The following is a 13,874-nucleotide window of genomic DNA, read 5'->3' on the forward strand; positions in this document are numbered from 1 at the left end:
ACCACTCTTTCTTGTGTCTTGAGGAATTTCACTTCCTTCCAGAGAGCACTTTTGTTTACACAGGTAGAATGCACAAGTGAACAGATTTACCTGGTTAGAGTGCAGTAGTGTTGTTGTCCCTGTCATCTTTCAAGGTTTTTAGCATTAATAATTCAATGGTTGCATTGTAGGGCAAAAGTACCCATTGAAGTGAAGTAAACTTTGGTTTTAGAAAACTGTCATAGTTTGTACACTGGAGGGCTGAGGTGCTTGCATACTTTTTGTTGCTTGTATTAAAGGTGTGCAAATAATGGGACAATCATGAAGAAATAATCGTAACATGAATAGGAAGCATTGCTGACAGAATGAAGTCATATTGAGCTTTGTTACTAGCATTGCTTTTTAATGTTTTCAACATAAGTTCAAGTTCTTGCTTTTTCTTCTCTTTTTGTTAAAGTGCACGGAAAGGTCAAATTATTGAAAAATCCATTTGACCACATCCAGTTTCTTTTTCTCCTCTTTCATTACGTCCTATTATTTTTTATCTTCTAGCATTCAGTGTCTCCACTCATACACTTATAAATACCAACTTTATCAATTTCTCCAGTATTCTGCTTTCCTCTTGTCTTAACTGAAAGCTGCTGTCTGCAATAATTATTTAAATGAAATCAACTAAAATGTCCTTGATACATCTGACTGATCTGTTCATTTGAATACACTGTCTTTTAAAAGAGTTAAATCAAATTCTAAATGGCTTTTGAAATGTTTTCTAAGTTAGAAGATACTAAGCACTTTTATTATTATTTTTTTTCTTCTAGAAAGAATGACAATAATAATAAAATCTTTTTATTAAAAAAATAGTTGACCTAAAATGAAAATGAAAAATTGCTGAAAATGTACTTCCCCTCAGGCCATCCAAGATGTAGATGAGCTTGTTTCTTCAAATTAAGCATCAACAACAACATCAAAATAACTCACAAGTAATCCACATGACTCCAGCCCATCAATTAATATTTTATGAAGTGAAAAGCTGCGTTTGTAAAAAAACAAATCCATCATTGGGCTGTTTAACTTTAAACAGTTGCTTCTGGCCATAATCCATAATAATGTTTCCTCTAGTGAAAAATATGATTTCTTCTTGTCCTCTTACATCAATATCAACCAACATATTTGTTTACAATTGTTTTGGACTGTTTAAGATTTTAAACAAGTACTTGATCTTTGCATATTTCTCTCCTGATTCAGACGAGAGAATTTCATCTCTGGAGAAAGCAATATTAAGGATGTAGGACTCATATTTTAGCTTGAAGCAATGGTTTGATGGATTGGTTTCTTACAGACACAAAAGTTATCAGTGTTAATTATTGTGTTTCCAAATTCCATTTTCAAAAGGAAATATCCAAATGCAATTCTAGATGCGAGCACAACATAAAAGTGAAGTAAAGCTATCATTTATTGGTTTCTTTTACGTTGGCGCTAATCTATGTACATGTCTTGACAGTCTTCATTTTTATAGTCATAATTTCAGTGTTAACAAGGGGGACTATACGATTTTGAACTTAACATTAAAAACTGTCTTTATATTTAACATTTCCATTTTTCCGTATTAGACACATCTCTGCTCATTCAGAAGGCCGCAATTATCACATTTGCTTTGGGAGAATAACAGATGTTGTATTTTGTGCAGGCTATTTAAAATAACAATGAGGGAATAAAATCCACCCTGTGGCATTTAAATTGGTTTTAATATAAAAAGGAAACATAATTAGGACATGCTATGTAGCTGTATAATTTTTTTTCTTCTTAACATTTTCATGATGTTTCTTCCTGCTTTACTTTCTCTAAACAAGATGTGACCATTTGAGCATATCTGTGTAGTGACAAATAGATTTAGACGTCCTTTTTGGCAACCTTTTTATTCTCACCGCTTGCCTTGCAAGAAATTTGCATATAATCATGCTTGGCTGGCATAAGAAGGAAATTTTGCAGAAGGCAATTGAAGTGCAGAAACCGAATACATTTGAATGTATTGAAGCCCAGATTTATTCAGAGGAACAGCAGACATAGTGCTGTGTCTTCAACACACCATCCTTTCCTGAAACATGATACCAGATGTCCTTCATGCATTTTACATCATGTTGTTAGTAAAGAGAGAGAGGGTCACCCAGGGTTTTTTTCTTTTTTTTCTCCACATTTGCCCACTCTGCCCAGGAATGTCAGAGACAATGTTGGATTATGAGGATCCATGATGATGATTTATTTCACATAATGAAGGACACTTTTTATTTTTAGCAGTAGATTTTTATATTTGCTAACAATGTTTTTTAAGCAGCAAGTTGGAAGTTATACGCTACCAAAAGTTTGTGGTCAGTACGTTTTATTCAGTTTTTGAATGAAACAAATACTTTTTTCAGCATACTTTTTTTTTATAATGTTACAAAATATTGATAATAAAAATAAATGTTTTTTGAGCAGCAAATCAGCATATTAGAATGATTTCATTCAGAATCACCAAAGACTGGAGTTATGGAAATTCAGCTTTGCCACCACAGGAAGAAATTAAATTTTAAATTAAACTCAAATACAAAACTATTATTTTAAATTGTAATAATATTTGATAATATTACTTAGAATCGAATAAATGCAGCCTTGTTGAGCATAAGAAGCTTCTTTCAAAAACATTTTAAAAACACCATACTGACCCGACCAACATTTGAACAGTAGTGTGCACTGTGTACAATCTAACTCTATAAATCCATAAACAATTTTGCTTGAAAACAAAGGCAGTCCATGCTAAATATTACAGCACATTTTTACTCCTGCTTATAAGTCACGAGTCATTTTAGTAAATTTGACAAAACCTCATCTACAGTATGGTATCCAGCTAGATTATCTTGGTGAAAGATCAGCAAAATATGCAACAGCAATGTAGAATACATCACAGAAAATCAGCATAGAGGTTTGCGCAAGGCATAAAAAATGCATGTACAAGATTAGAGTCTTTGAACAATTACAACATTTTACAATTTTCTCAGGCTTCTTTGTCATCCCATATGACTATATCCTCCATATAGCTGATTTAGGATAAACTTATTCAAGACTAATCTTAAGATCTTTTATAATGAAGGTTAAGTTGCACAGCTTGTATCTGTGGCCGTTAGCCACTGCTTTAGTGGACTCAATTGGCTGGGGATACGATTTAGCACATTTTCTAATTGAATTAGTCTGCGCAATGGCTCGGTTCTGGCTGATCTCTCACTGCCTTAATCAAGTCCAGCTCAATTTGGACTCAATTACCTTCTGCTTGCTTGGCTACTAGTCTTTAGCTTATAGAATTGAAATAGGGACATTTACTCATGACCCAGAGGGTTTTCAGCTTTTAATGTGATGTTTTCACCCAGATCTAATCTAAACAGCCCACTTTTGTTTTTGCTTATCGAGATGATTAGAAAGTCACATGATACTTTGAATGACACAGGAACAGAAGATAAATTGTTTCCCTCGCTATAGACAGTCTTGAATCATCCAGTGCATACAACAGACCGTTTGTCTGTGGCTAATGGTGTGTATCTGAACTGCACCGAATATGTCATTACTTCCTCAGCTGATTGATCATATATGTTCTGTCACACAAACTCTTGTGTGCCCTGGAGATTGTGCAGGTACATCTTACCCACAGTGTGCTCCTGTTAACTTAAACATGTCAACTGGATCAAATGCAGACCTATCTTTAGCCTCACCAACTAGTGTCCTTATTTGTCGATTCTTCTCATACGTTGTTTGAAGCGGGTCCAGGGGCTCATTCATGATTACTTTGTGTTTTAGACAGCTCAATGCATCAACCAAATAGCTTTTAGACACAGATACCTGCTCTCTTTGCTTTTTGGGGAGGATGTGAACGTGCCTGCAAAACCACCTTTAGTAAAAAAAAATCTACTTTATTGTTTCGTAATATATCATATCGTTTTTAATTCAAGACTAAAGTATTCATCATAACTGTATGGAACTATGCCTGTGGCTACAGTATGAACTTTATACATTCACTAACAATGACCTTGAGACTGGTTATTGCAAATATAGCTCAGAAAAATCAGCTTTGAGGAAAAAAATGCATTTAAATTCAGACATTTTTAGGTGTTTGGATATGTTTAAATACATTTTGGGACCACCGTATAATATGAGGTTCCAATGACTTGTGACAGTTTTGAAAGAATGAGTTGGAACAATTTAAAAATGATAAATAACTGTACCGTATTTCATCTTATTCCAGAAAAGGTGCATTTGTGTGCTTATGAATTAATAGCTGTCATGACTTTACACACAGTATATAGTTTCCAGTCATGATTGCGCATTGAAAACATAATAAAGGGATGTTTGTAAAGAACATGTAAAGGTTTAATGAAAAATATACAAATATATTTTTGGTAACACGTTAAAGTATCTTGCAGTTATAATTTTCTAGTAACTTTTTTTTTAACACTTATCAGTGAAAATGAAATAGATATGACTGGACATACTGACATAATGCATGCCTGAAGCTTACCTCATATACTGTACAAGTGAAATTATAATTTTGTAGGGATAAGATGTTAAATCAGAGAATTATTGTCATTAAATTAAACTGGTAAATTCCAGTGTTATTTAATTATATACAGGTTACCGTTTGATAGTTTATACTGTTTTCTATTCATTTTTATGTTTTCAGTTAGAAATCTAGTAATAGTTTCGGTTTTAGAAAGTTTGTTATGTGCTTGTCATATTATTTATTTTTATACAGATTTAATTAAAGTTATTATAGTTTTAGCAATTATAGCGCTTCAGCTTTAACGTATTTTAGTTAGGTCCCAAGGCATCATTTCTTATTTTCTTTACTTTCATTGTTTATTTTTTTCATTTAATCTTTATATTTTATTTATACAGATGTCAGACAGAGACTCATTTAATTTTCCTTTCATTTTTTTTTTTTTTTTTTTTTTTTATGATTGTTGTGCTTAGAACAAAAACTTCTGTGGCCGATTTTGTTCAGCTAATAAAAATGTCATTATCTCAAATGTATTGCTTGTTCAAAAATGCTCCAAAAATCTGCTGGAGAAATAAAACATGCTTTCTGTCATTACAAAAACTAGCAATTAAAAATTCAATACTTCAGGGACCCGCTTACTCATTATGCAATAGGAATGTAATCTCAAGCTAACTCAGGCTTAATAAAATTTGTTTTGTTTGATTGGTTTGATAAGATCATAAATTAGGAAATGTCAGGAAATACCTGGAGTTTTGTGAGTAATGTCCCATAGAGGGTTTTACTTTTAACTAGTTATGATTAAGAAAGCGCAGCACATTTTCCCTTTTAATTCTGCAGCTGTTCTTGTGTACTCTTCATTTATTTTGCTTCTATGGAAAAGAGTGTCCACAATATTCTTCAAAGACCAACCTTTTATGTTCCACAGAAGAATATGTGCTTGGAACAATACATATTTTTGTAACACTTTACAATTTGTTAACTATATTTAATGCATTAACTAATAATGAGCAAAACTCTAATAATAATAGTGATATTTGCCAATGTTAATATTAGTAAATGTTGAATTAATTGATGGTTTATATTAACTAATGTAGTAAATTAATATTAACAAATGGGACCTTATTGTAAAGTGTTACCTATATTTTAATTTTTGTTTTCACATGATGTTAATTTTAACAATGTTTTCTAGACTTCTTTCCTATAAGGTGCAATGTTCCATTTTCACAGTTTTAGCTGAATGTGCTGCATGCCACAGATCACATGAGATGTGTTTTTAGAATGCAAACAGACTGAGATTTTAGCACCACTCTGGGCCTCTGGAAACCACGGACAGTTTGCTGAGATATTGACTCTGCTCAGATCTCTCCGAGCTGGCTATTCAAAGCCACATTGGGGCCATTCCCCATTAAGACATCTGCACCAAGTGTCACTTCAGAGGCTAGGTGCTGTGCTGAAATGCGCAACCCATCAACACTTGCTCAAAGTGTCACTTTGACAAGATGGCTCCTCAGGATAGCTGTCACTGTGTGTGATTTATAATACAGAATTTATGATCAGTAAGAGCAAATCAAAGTTTTGTGTGCATATATCTGAACTGTAACATGAACTTTGAATAAACTTCTGACATTACTTACTGTTGGTGCATTTAAACGATTGCATGGATATCTAGTTAAAGGCCCTCTTAAACAATATTACTTGATTCTTAACATCAGCTATTATAAATGAAATTCAATTGTGTTATTCTAATTAAATGATTTTACTCTAGTGATCATTTAAATATAACTGTTTTGTAAGAATGTTTAGTAACATTTCAGTTTAGAGAGCAATCCTCACGATTAACTAGTTGCTTATTAGCATGCATATTACTAGCCTATTAGCTGTTTATTAGTACTTAAAACACATATTAATGCCATATTCTGCATCACCATATTTTGGATCCCTTCATCATCATCCCTAAATTTAACAACTACCTTACTAACTATTAATAAGCAGAAAATTAGGTGTTTATTAAAGCAAAAGTCATAGTTAATAGCTAGTTAATAGTGAGAATTGGTCCCCAAACTAAAGTGTGAATGAATATTTTTGCCTGTTTAGGGGAAAAATGTTAAATGTTCTGTTGAACAAAACATCCAAACATATATTGAGCATAAATGCAAAAAAATAACAAATAATATTCTTTGAGTTTTTTTTTAGAATACTGTTATTAATTCAGAATTCCAAGTTACAGTGGGATTTTTTTCCCTAACTCATTAAAATTAATGGTCCATAAGAGTGTGTGTTTGTTGTGTGTAGGAAACAATGGCGTGTACTTCAACTAGATGACATCTGACCAAACCACTTTAAATGCACGCAAACCTTTCCTAACTGTTTTCAATGGTGTCTACATTTTATTTACAATTTCTATTTATTTTGACATTGCATTGACATAAAGGAGGCTCCTCCTCTGTTTTACCTATCTGTTCATCCAATACCCCTTTAAAGCAGTAGGTCCATCAGCCAAGACTGTTATACATCTTAAAATAGTAAAGCAAGCTCTTTGACTGTTAATCTGTTAACCTCTTATCTGTTAATGCTCTAACATTTATTGTAGGGAATGGGGATGTCTTGGGTTAAATGCCAGATAGCTTTACTGTTACTAATGGCCTTGTTTTAATGGTTTCAGTTTCAATTTCTAATGAATGCCACAAAATTTCTGAAGCGGTTTTGAAATTGATGATTGTGAATGTTTAGTAAGGAAATTGCTCAATTTAGGTCCATTATTTGAGCCTGGACACTGATCCCTCTGACTTGTTTTTATGTTCCCAATGCAAGCTCCATAAACCGAGAGATGATGGGATTTGGTGTGCTTGGAGTTATATCTTTGTACCTTTCTTCCTGTTATAGAACAATACATCATGGAAACCAGACACCTGTCAAGACTGCATCTGCTACAATGATATTGTCATCTGCAAACCCACTCGCTGCCAAAATCCCCAGTGTGACTTTCAGAGGGTAAGAATGAAGTATATGCTCATGGGACATTAAAACGGGGCAATAACAGGGCTTAGGTGCTTGATGAATGCATTGTTAGCTTATAGTAAAGAAAGCAGACAATTTAAAATTAAAGGGTTAGTTCACCCAAAAATGAAAAATAGCCTGTTATTTACTCACCCTCAAGCCATCCTAGGTGTATATGACTTTATTCTTTCAGACGAATCCAATCGGAGTAAGATTAAAAATTGTCCTGGCACTTCTAAGCTCTATCATTGCAGTGGGCGGGTGTTTTTGTTCAACAGTCCAAAACACGTTAAAAAAAGTGCGTGCATCCGTAATAAAACGTGCCTCACATGGCTCCAGGGTGTAATTAAAGGCCTCCTGTAGCGAGTCCACACATTTTTGTAAGAAAAATATCCATATTTCAAACGTAATAAACACTTTTCTCTCACTTCCGGTTTCTGTCACATGCGGAAGCCGTTCCAGCGGATGACGTAGTATGTCGGCATTGCGTGATTAGTGACGAACATGGAGAGAGAGCAAAACAAAATGCTGCTCATGAGAAGTACAAACTGAGGATTTGTAAAGAAAAATGTCAGAGGATTTCGATATAAGAGTAAACTGGTTTTCCTTTGCTAAATTAAAGAAACTTTGCTTCCTTTGCTCCTGCAAACAAACTCATGAGACTAGCATATCTCGGCGCATACATGATGCATACGTCCTACGTCATTTCCGCAACAGCTTCCACATACAACAGTCAGCAGAAGTACCCTCAGCACTTTTGTTATGTTTTTGTTGTTCAAGCATTAATAATAATAATAATAATAATAATGAACAGTCAGCAGAAGTGAGAGAAAAGTGTTTATTATGTTTGGAATATGGATATTTTTTCTTACAAAAACGCATGGATCTGCTACGGGAGGCCTTTATTCACCCCCCAGATCCATGTGAAGCACATTTTTATTATGGATGCGCGCGCTTTATTTAACGTGTTTTGGACTGTTAAAGAGAAACACCCACCCATTACAATAATAATGCTTGGAATTGCCAGAACCATTTTTAATTGACTCCTATTGGATTCGTCTGAAAGAAGAAAGTTATATACACCTAGGATGGCTCAAGGGTGAGAAAACACAGGCAAATTTTTATTTTTGGATGAATTAACCCTTTAATGCTTTTGGTCCAATTAAAACCAACCAATAGTAAGAAACTGTGTTATAATTGTTTCGAACGATGAGGGTTCTACCGAGAACCATTTAAAAGATGATTCTATGTAACTTTGTTCTCAATGGATTTCTAAGTGAGTTGATTAAAGATTATATAACCGTTAAATCTGGTCCTCGAACCGCCAGAGTGTTCCAAGATTCTGTATACCAGTGGCTTCCTTCCATATAAGCTATGAATGCTCCGCATACCCAGGCCATCTGAGAGTTTGCGGGTTAATTAATATAAACATGATTATAAGTTGATCCCTTGTCATTTGAGATGGAACTTGATGCTTAATAAAGTGTTGGGAATAAGTACGTAAAATTATTTATTTGATAAACAATGGTAATTTTCTGTAAATCTACATCAATTACGGAAGCTTCCGCATGCGAGCGGATTCTCCGTAGCTTTGGCGCCTCTGCTCTGTTATTATGACTCGTCAGGATTGTTGCACGTTCTCAGTGGTTTGCTGGTATGTGGCTTTTTTGATGCACAAGGTAAGCTGTCTGTGAAGTGCTTACCTACGTGGAAAAATGCGCTGTTACTGCCAAATCTCGATTGCCGAAAATTACATTGTGTTTGATGCAAAACTAACTTGACTAAATCAAATGAAAAATAAATAAATAAAAAATAGTAACTATATTTGCATGCTTTCCAAGCAAAGCAAATTTTGAAGTTGCACTGAAAACATATTTTACATTTTTGGTCATAGACATTGTTGAAGATGTACGTTATTGTCAACATGCCTAAGTGGTAAATTAAAAAAGTCTGAAAAATGTTTATTAAAATGTAAAATTATAACAAACATCAGGAAAAAAGGGGAAACAATACAGTTCTCAGAACATTTTGAACATTCACAAGATTTTATTTTTAGGCTACCTTTTTATTAGTATGCAGTCGATGCAGAGACATATAGACCGGTGGAATCCCCCATCTCACCACCCTCTGAATATTGCTTATCATAACATAAGTACATGTAAATGTGATTTGGCATTTTTTTACTTTGAAAAGCAGCAGTATATTTTTCTGCCATTCAAATAACAATGGATAAACCTGAAACGACAGAAGACGGATTGGAGGTGAATTTCATTTACAAATGAGGTAATACATTTAAATTGACACCTGCCACGGTGTTTCCCTCTGTGAGTGTGTCCTAAAAGCAGATGAGAAGAGGGGATCTTAATCTAGCACTCAGCATACACCATCATAAAAGACACTCCTCGCCACTGCTGTAGTATATTTCACTTTCTGCTAGTAACATTAGTACACCAGTACATCTTTATATGAGTCAGTCATTGATTCATTCACAATGGATTTCTTCAAAAACACTTGTTCATTCAATAAAGCCACTACTGGAGTTTTGCCATTTGCCATTAAACCTTGCAAGAATTGTGTGTAGCAGTAACAGCAGTAACAGTGTTGTTACTGTTAACTAAAACTAAAACTATAAAAAAAAAAAATGGCAACACACATAACAAAATTACTTAAAACCTAAACCAAATTTAAAATGAAACGTGACCGTTTGAAAAGCTCATTCAAACTGAATAAATTAGTTTGCAGTACATAAATTATACTAAAATAACACTGGTTGCAAATGGCAATAGTTTTGATCCCGTATTATGTCTCTTTGCTCCTGAGTCTTGATAAAACGTTCTCTAGGATGTTAATGCATCTCTTTTAATGTCTTTCGGGATGTTTTCCTAGGGTGAACGCTTGAGAATCCCACCCAACAAGTGCTGTCCGGAATGTTTTGCACAGTTGCCTGGGATCTGTCAGCATGAAGGAATGGTTTATGGGGTAAGTGACACTGCTTATGTCACAACTCCAGTGAAAGATGCTAAAAGCCTCATCCTGTTCCTTGGCAAATCTTCCCACTTCTGGTCAAACACCCAGTGATTGCTTCATTTTATGCACAAAAGCGGTTTTGTTACCATTTCACTCTTCCCTGACAGAGCAAGCTTCTTTTTTTGTCCCAGTCATCCCTGCTAAAGAGCCACTTGGTGCTCTGTTTAAAATTCTAGCAGTGTAGCTTTCAAGTCAAGTAGCATTAACTTAGGAGAGCAGGCTGTGTTGGCATTGAGGCTCAGAACAATAAGTGATCTTTGTGATATTCTGTTTGCACAAATTTAAAGATAACAGTTTTCTAATTTATTTTAAAGACTTTTATTGTGCTTTGCAATCAGCATCTCTCTTCAACCATGTCCTGATTTACCACTCTCTCGCTCCCACTCACTCAGCATGACAGTCAGTGGAGTGATTCCAAATGTTCGGTGTGCACATGCTCTCATGGGAAGGTGACCTGTGGGCCACGTGCTTGTCCTCCACTTAGTTGTGGGAAAGACCAGAGTCCTTTCATCCCAGATGGAGACTGCTGCCCTGTATGTGCTCATAATGGAGGTACAGTAAGCTGCAACTTTTTTTAATGCACCACTTCTTGTGATAGTCATTGCTCTCTTTGCCACCGTTTCTTGTTTTCGTCAGTCAATGTATTTACTTTATGGAAAAAATTGTGATGATGTTTAGGACTTTATGGTCCTGTAGAATACAAGACATCACATATCTTTACCATTTATCGGTTCCTAAATAACTACAGAAAAAAAAATATTGCAACATAATGATATTATATATTGTTAAGCTATTTATGGAACACAAAAGAATAATATTTTCTTTTGTTTCCTTTAATTATTTCATATTTTAGTTAATTTTATTATTTTATTTTTGTTTTCTAGAACAAATACACTGGATAGATATGTTTATATCTATAATTTCAGGCATATATATTTGCTTATTTATTTATATCTGCTCATTTGTTATTACAGTGAATTTGTTTATTTATAATATATTAAAACAACATTAATGGCCACTGTGAAACAAATATAAGCTATCCCTGATAAAAACTTTATTTTGCCTTGATTTGCTTTTTAAAGTATATTTTCAAAATGCATGTCACTGAATTTATTGTGAACAATTCATCCATCCTTATGTTTCTTTTTCTTTTTTCCCCCAACTTTTATAATAATTTTGAATTAAAATATAATAACTACAGACCTATTCTGGACTTCTCCAGTCATTTTGTCCGCTTAAACCTCACACCTTTCTTCTGATCTGCCCCCTTCCAATCAAAAACCCAAGGACAGAACCAGCTTCCCTCCTTACATGTTTTTCCAATAATCTGTTTCACTCGGATGTACATCATGATACAGAAGAAATTATCTGTTGGTACTTCCGTAACATGTCAAATTTAAAGATGTGTGTCATTTCTGTTGGCCTCAAATGGAATTGCCATCCGTTTGAGCAGATATAACAGCATTGTCTAAACCAGTGGTGTAACTAGGTAGATCCTGAACATTTTTGAAAATAGCTATTGTTTTTGCAGTTCTTTTTGGTGTCACTAGTGGCACAGATATTACAACACTTCAGCTTTTGCGTGTTAGTCATCTTTTTGCCTCTCTTTTTTGAATGTTTTGCTGATTGCTTTTGAAAGGTATGCTTTTTCTTAGCTATATGGGTCCCAAGAGGGTTTATTCTGCTTCATACTGTCAGAGACCAATGATGTGCTTTTTTCTTTTAGAGATTAGAGTAAAATTTTGCAATTAACATACTCTTTCTCACTTCAAAGCCTCTTGCTCTTGGGAAGGCCGTCAGTACAGAGATGGGGTGGAATGGACATCCAGCCCCTGTACAAAGTGTCGATGCAAAAACGGTCACACTGATTGCCTGGTTGCAGAGTGTCAGCCTGTTACATGCAAAGCGGTCAGTAACAAGCCAGAACTGTACCTTGTGTTTAGATGTGCAAAACTACCACATCAGCTCTAAATCTAGACTAATTAACCCTGTTATTAAAAATTGAAAGTGTTGTTTTAGCTATTAAAAACAGCATGTTGATGTACTCATTTGATACACAGAACGAGAACCTGGTGGTCCAGCCAGGACAGTGCTGTCCTCAATGTGAGCCGAATCCCTGCATGGAGGCTGGGAATGAGTACAAGGTAAGCCGGAAAAGAGATTAGAGAAAGGTGAAATATACACAGAAATCCCAGGACAGAGATAGATTGAGAGTGACAGATGGGACAATGCATGTCTGTATTACAGAAGACTTTTTGAGGGAGGGGATGGTAATTGTGGGTTAAAATGTGTTCATCATTCATACTGTGGCAGATGGGTTTAGCATAAAGCCTGTCTGAGTGTGTGCGTGTGATATGCTTGTAACTCCTGCTTCTGTCATTCTTCCACACTTCATTCTTTGCCTCATATCATCTCTTGTTCCTCTCTCCATTGTTCACACACATATTACACATCATTGCCTCAAGTGACTCTTCATCTGTTTGCTCACTCTCTCTCAATTTGCAGTTTTTTTCTGCTTCATTAAAGGGATAGTTCACCCAAAAAATTCTGTCATTAATTACCTTCATGTTGTTCCAAACCCATAAGACCTTCATTTATCTTTGGAACACAAATTAAGATATTTTATATAAATCTGAGAGCGTTCTGACCATCCATAGACAGCAAGGATATTACCACAGTCAAGACATTGTTAAAATGGACCATGTGACATCAGTTGTTCATACTTTTTGAGAATACTTTTTGTGTCCAAAGAAAACAAAAAGAATGACTTTACTCGAGAATTCTTCTTCTAGTGCTGTTTTGGAGAGGATCACGATGCATGCTTTCCTCTGCACATGTTCTACGTCAGCAGCAGAACACACATGCGTCATGATGAAACTCTCTTATACCAACAAAGCTCCAGAGTCAATATAACTATAGACATAGCATATTAAGATGATGGTTGAATCATGTGGTTAATTTTTAAATTATTCCATTTGATCACTGCTGTCTGGAGTATGTGGTTACATCCTTGCAGTACTGACACCTCTCTTTAGACACACAAACGTCACAAGCGTCCCCGAAATCTCTCATCAGCATGTCATTTAAGGCTGTTTCTCTGTTCACCGTGCTCTCAACGCTCACGTCCCACTCAGCGGAATTCAGCTCTTTTGATCACAGTGGATTGTGTGAAAGCAAAGCAGGGATTTAGAGAGGATAACATTCACCACTCTTTTCATCTCCTTCTAGTACTTGTCTTGTTCACTACAGCATTGGCTGAAATTGTCATTTATTTTAAATTCATTATGTGCTGTAATTTGTTCTGCTGCTAAAGCTTTGGACAGTTTTTAGATGCTATCTGAATTTTGAA

At 34.9% G+C, this 13,874-nt stretch overlaps 1 protein-coding gene across 1 annotated transcript in view; it reads left to right on the forward strand.

The window, feature by feature from the left end:
* LOC109080799 (extracellular matrix organizing protein FRAS1-like) overlaps positions 1–13,874 on the forward strand; it is a 108,607-nt gene that overhangs the window by 29,690 nt on the left and 65,043 nt on the right. Inside the window, exons 3-7 of the mRNA XM_042724434.1 lie at positions 7,385–7,492; positions 10,385–10,477; positions 10,918–11,077; positions 12,300–12,433; positions 12,586–12,669. Of these exons, the coding sequence (XP_042580368.1) occupies positions 7,385–7,492; positions 10,385–10,477; positions 10,918–11,077; positions 12,300–12,433; positions 12,586–12,669 (579 nt within the window). The remainder of the gene's footprint in view (positions 1–7,384; positions 7,493–10,384; positions 10,478–10,917; positions 11,078–12,299; positions 12,434–12,585; positions 12,670–13,874) is intronic.

The sequence above is a fragment of the Cyprinus carpio genome, chromosome B5 (genome assembly GCF_018340385.1).
Source record: "Cyprinus carpio isolate SPL01 chromosome B5, ASM1834038v1, whole genome shotgun sequence".
NCBI classification, from domain to species: Eukaryota; Metazoa; Chordata; class Actinopteri; order Cypriniformes; family Cyprinidae; genus Cyprinus; species Cyprinus carpio.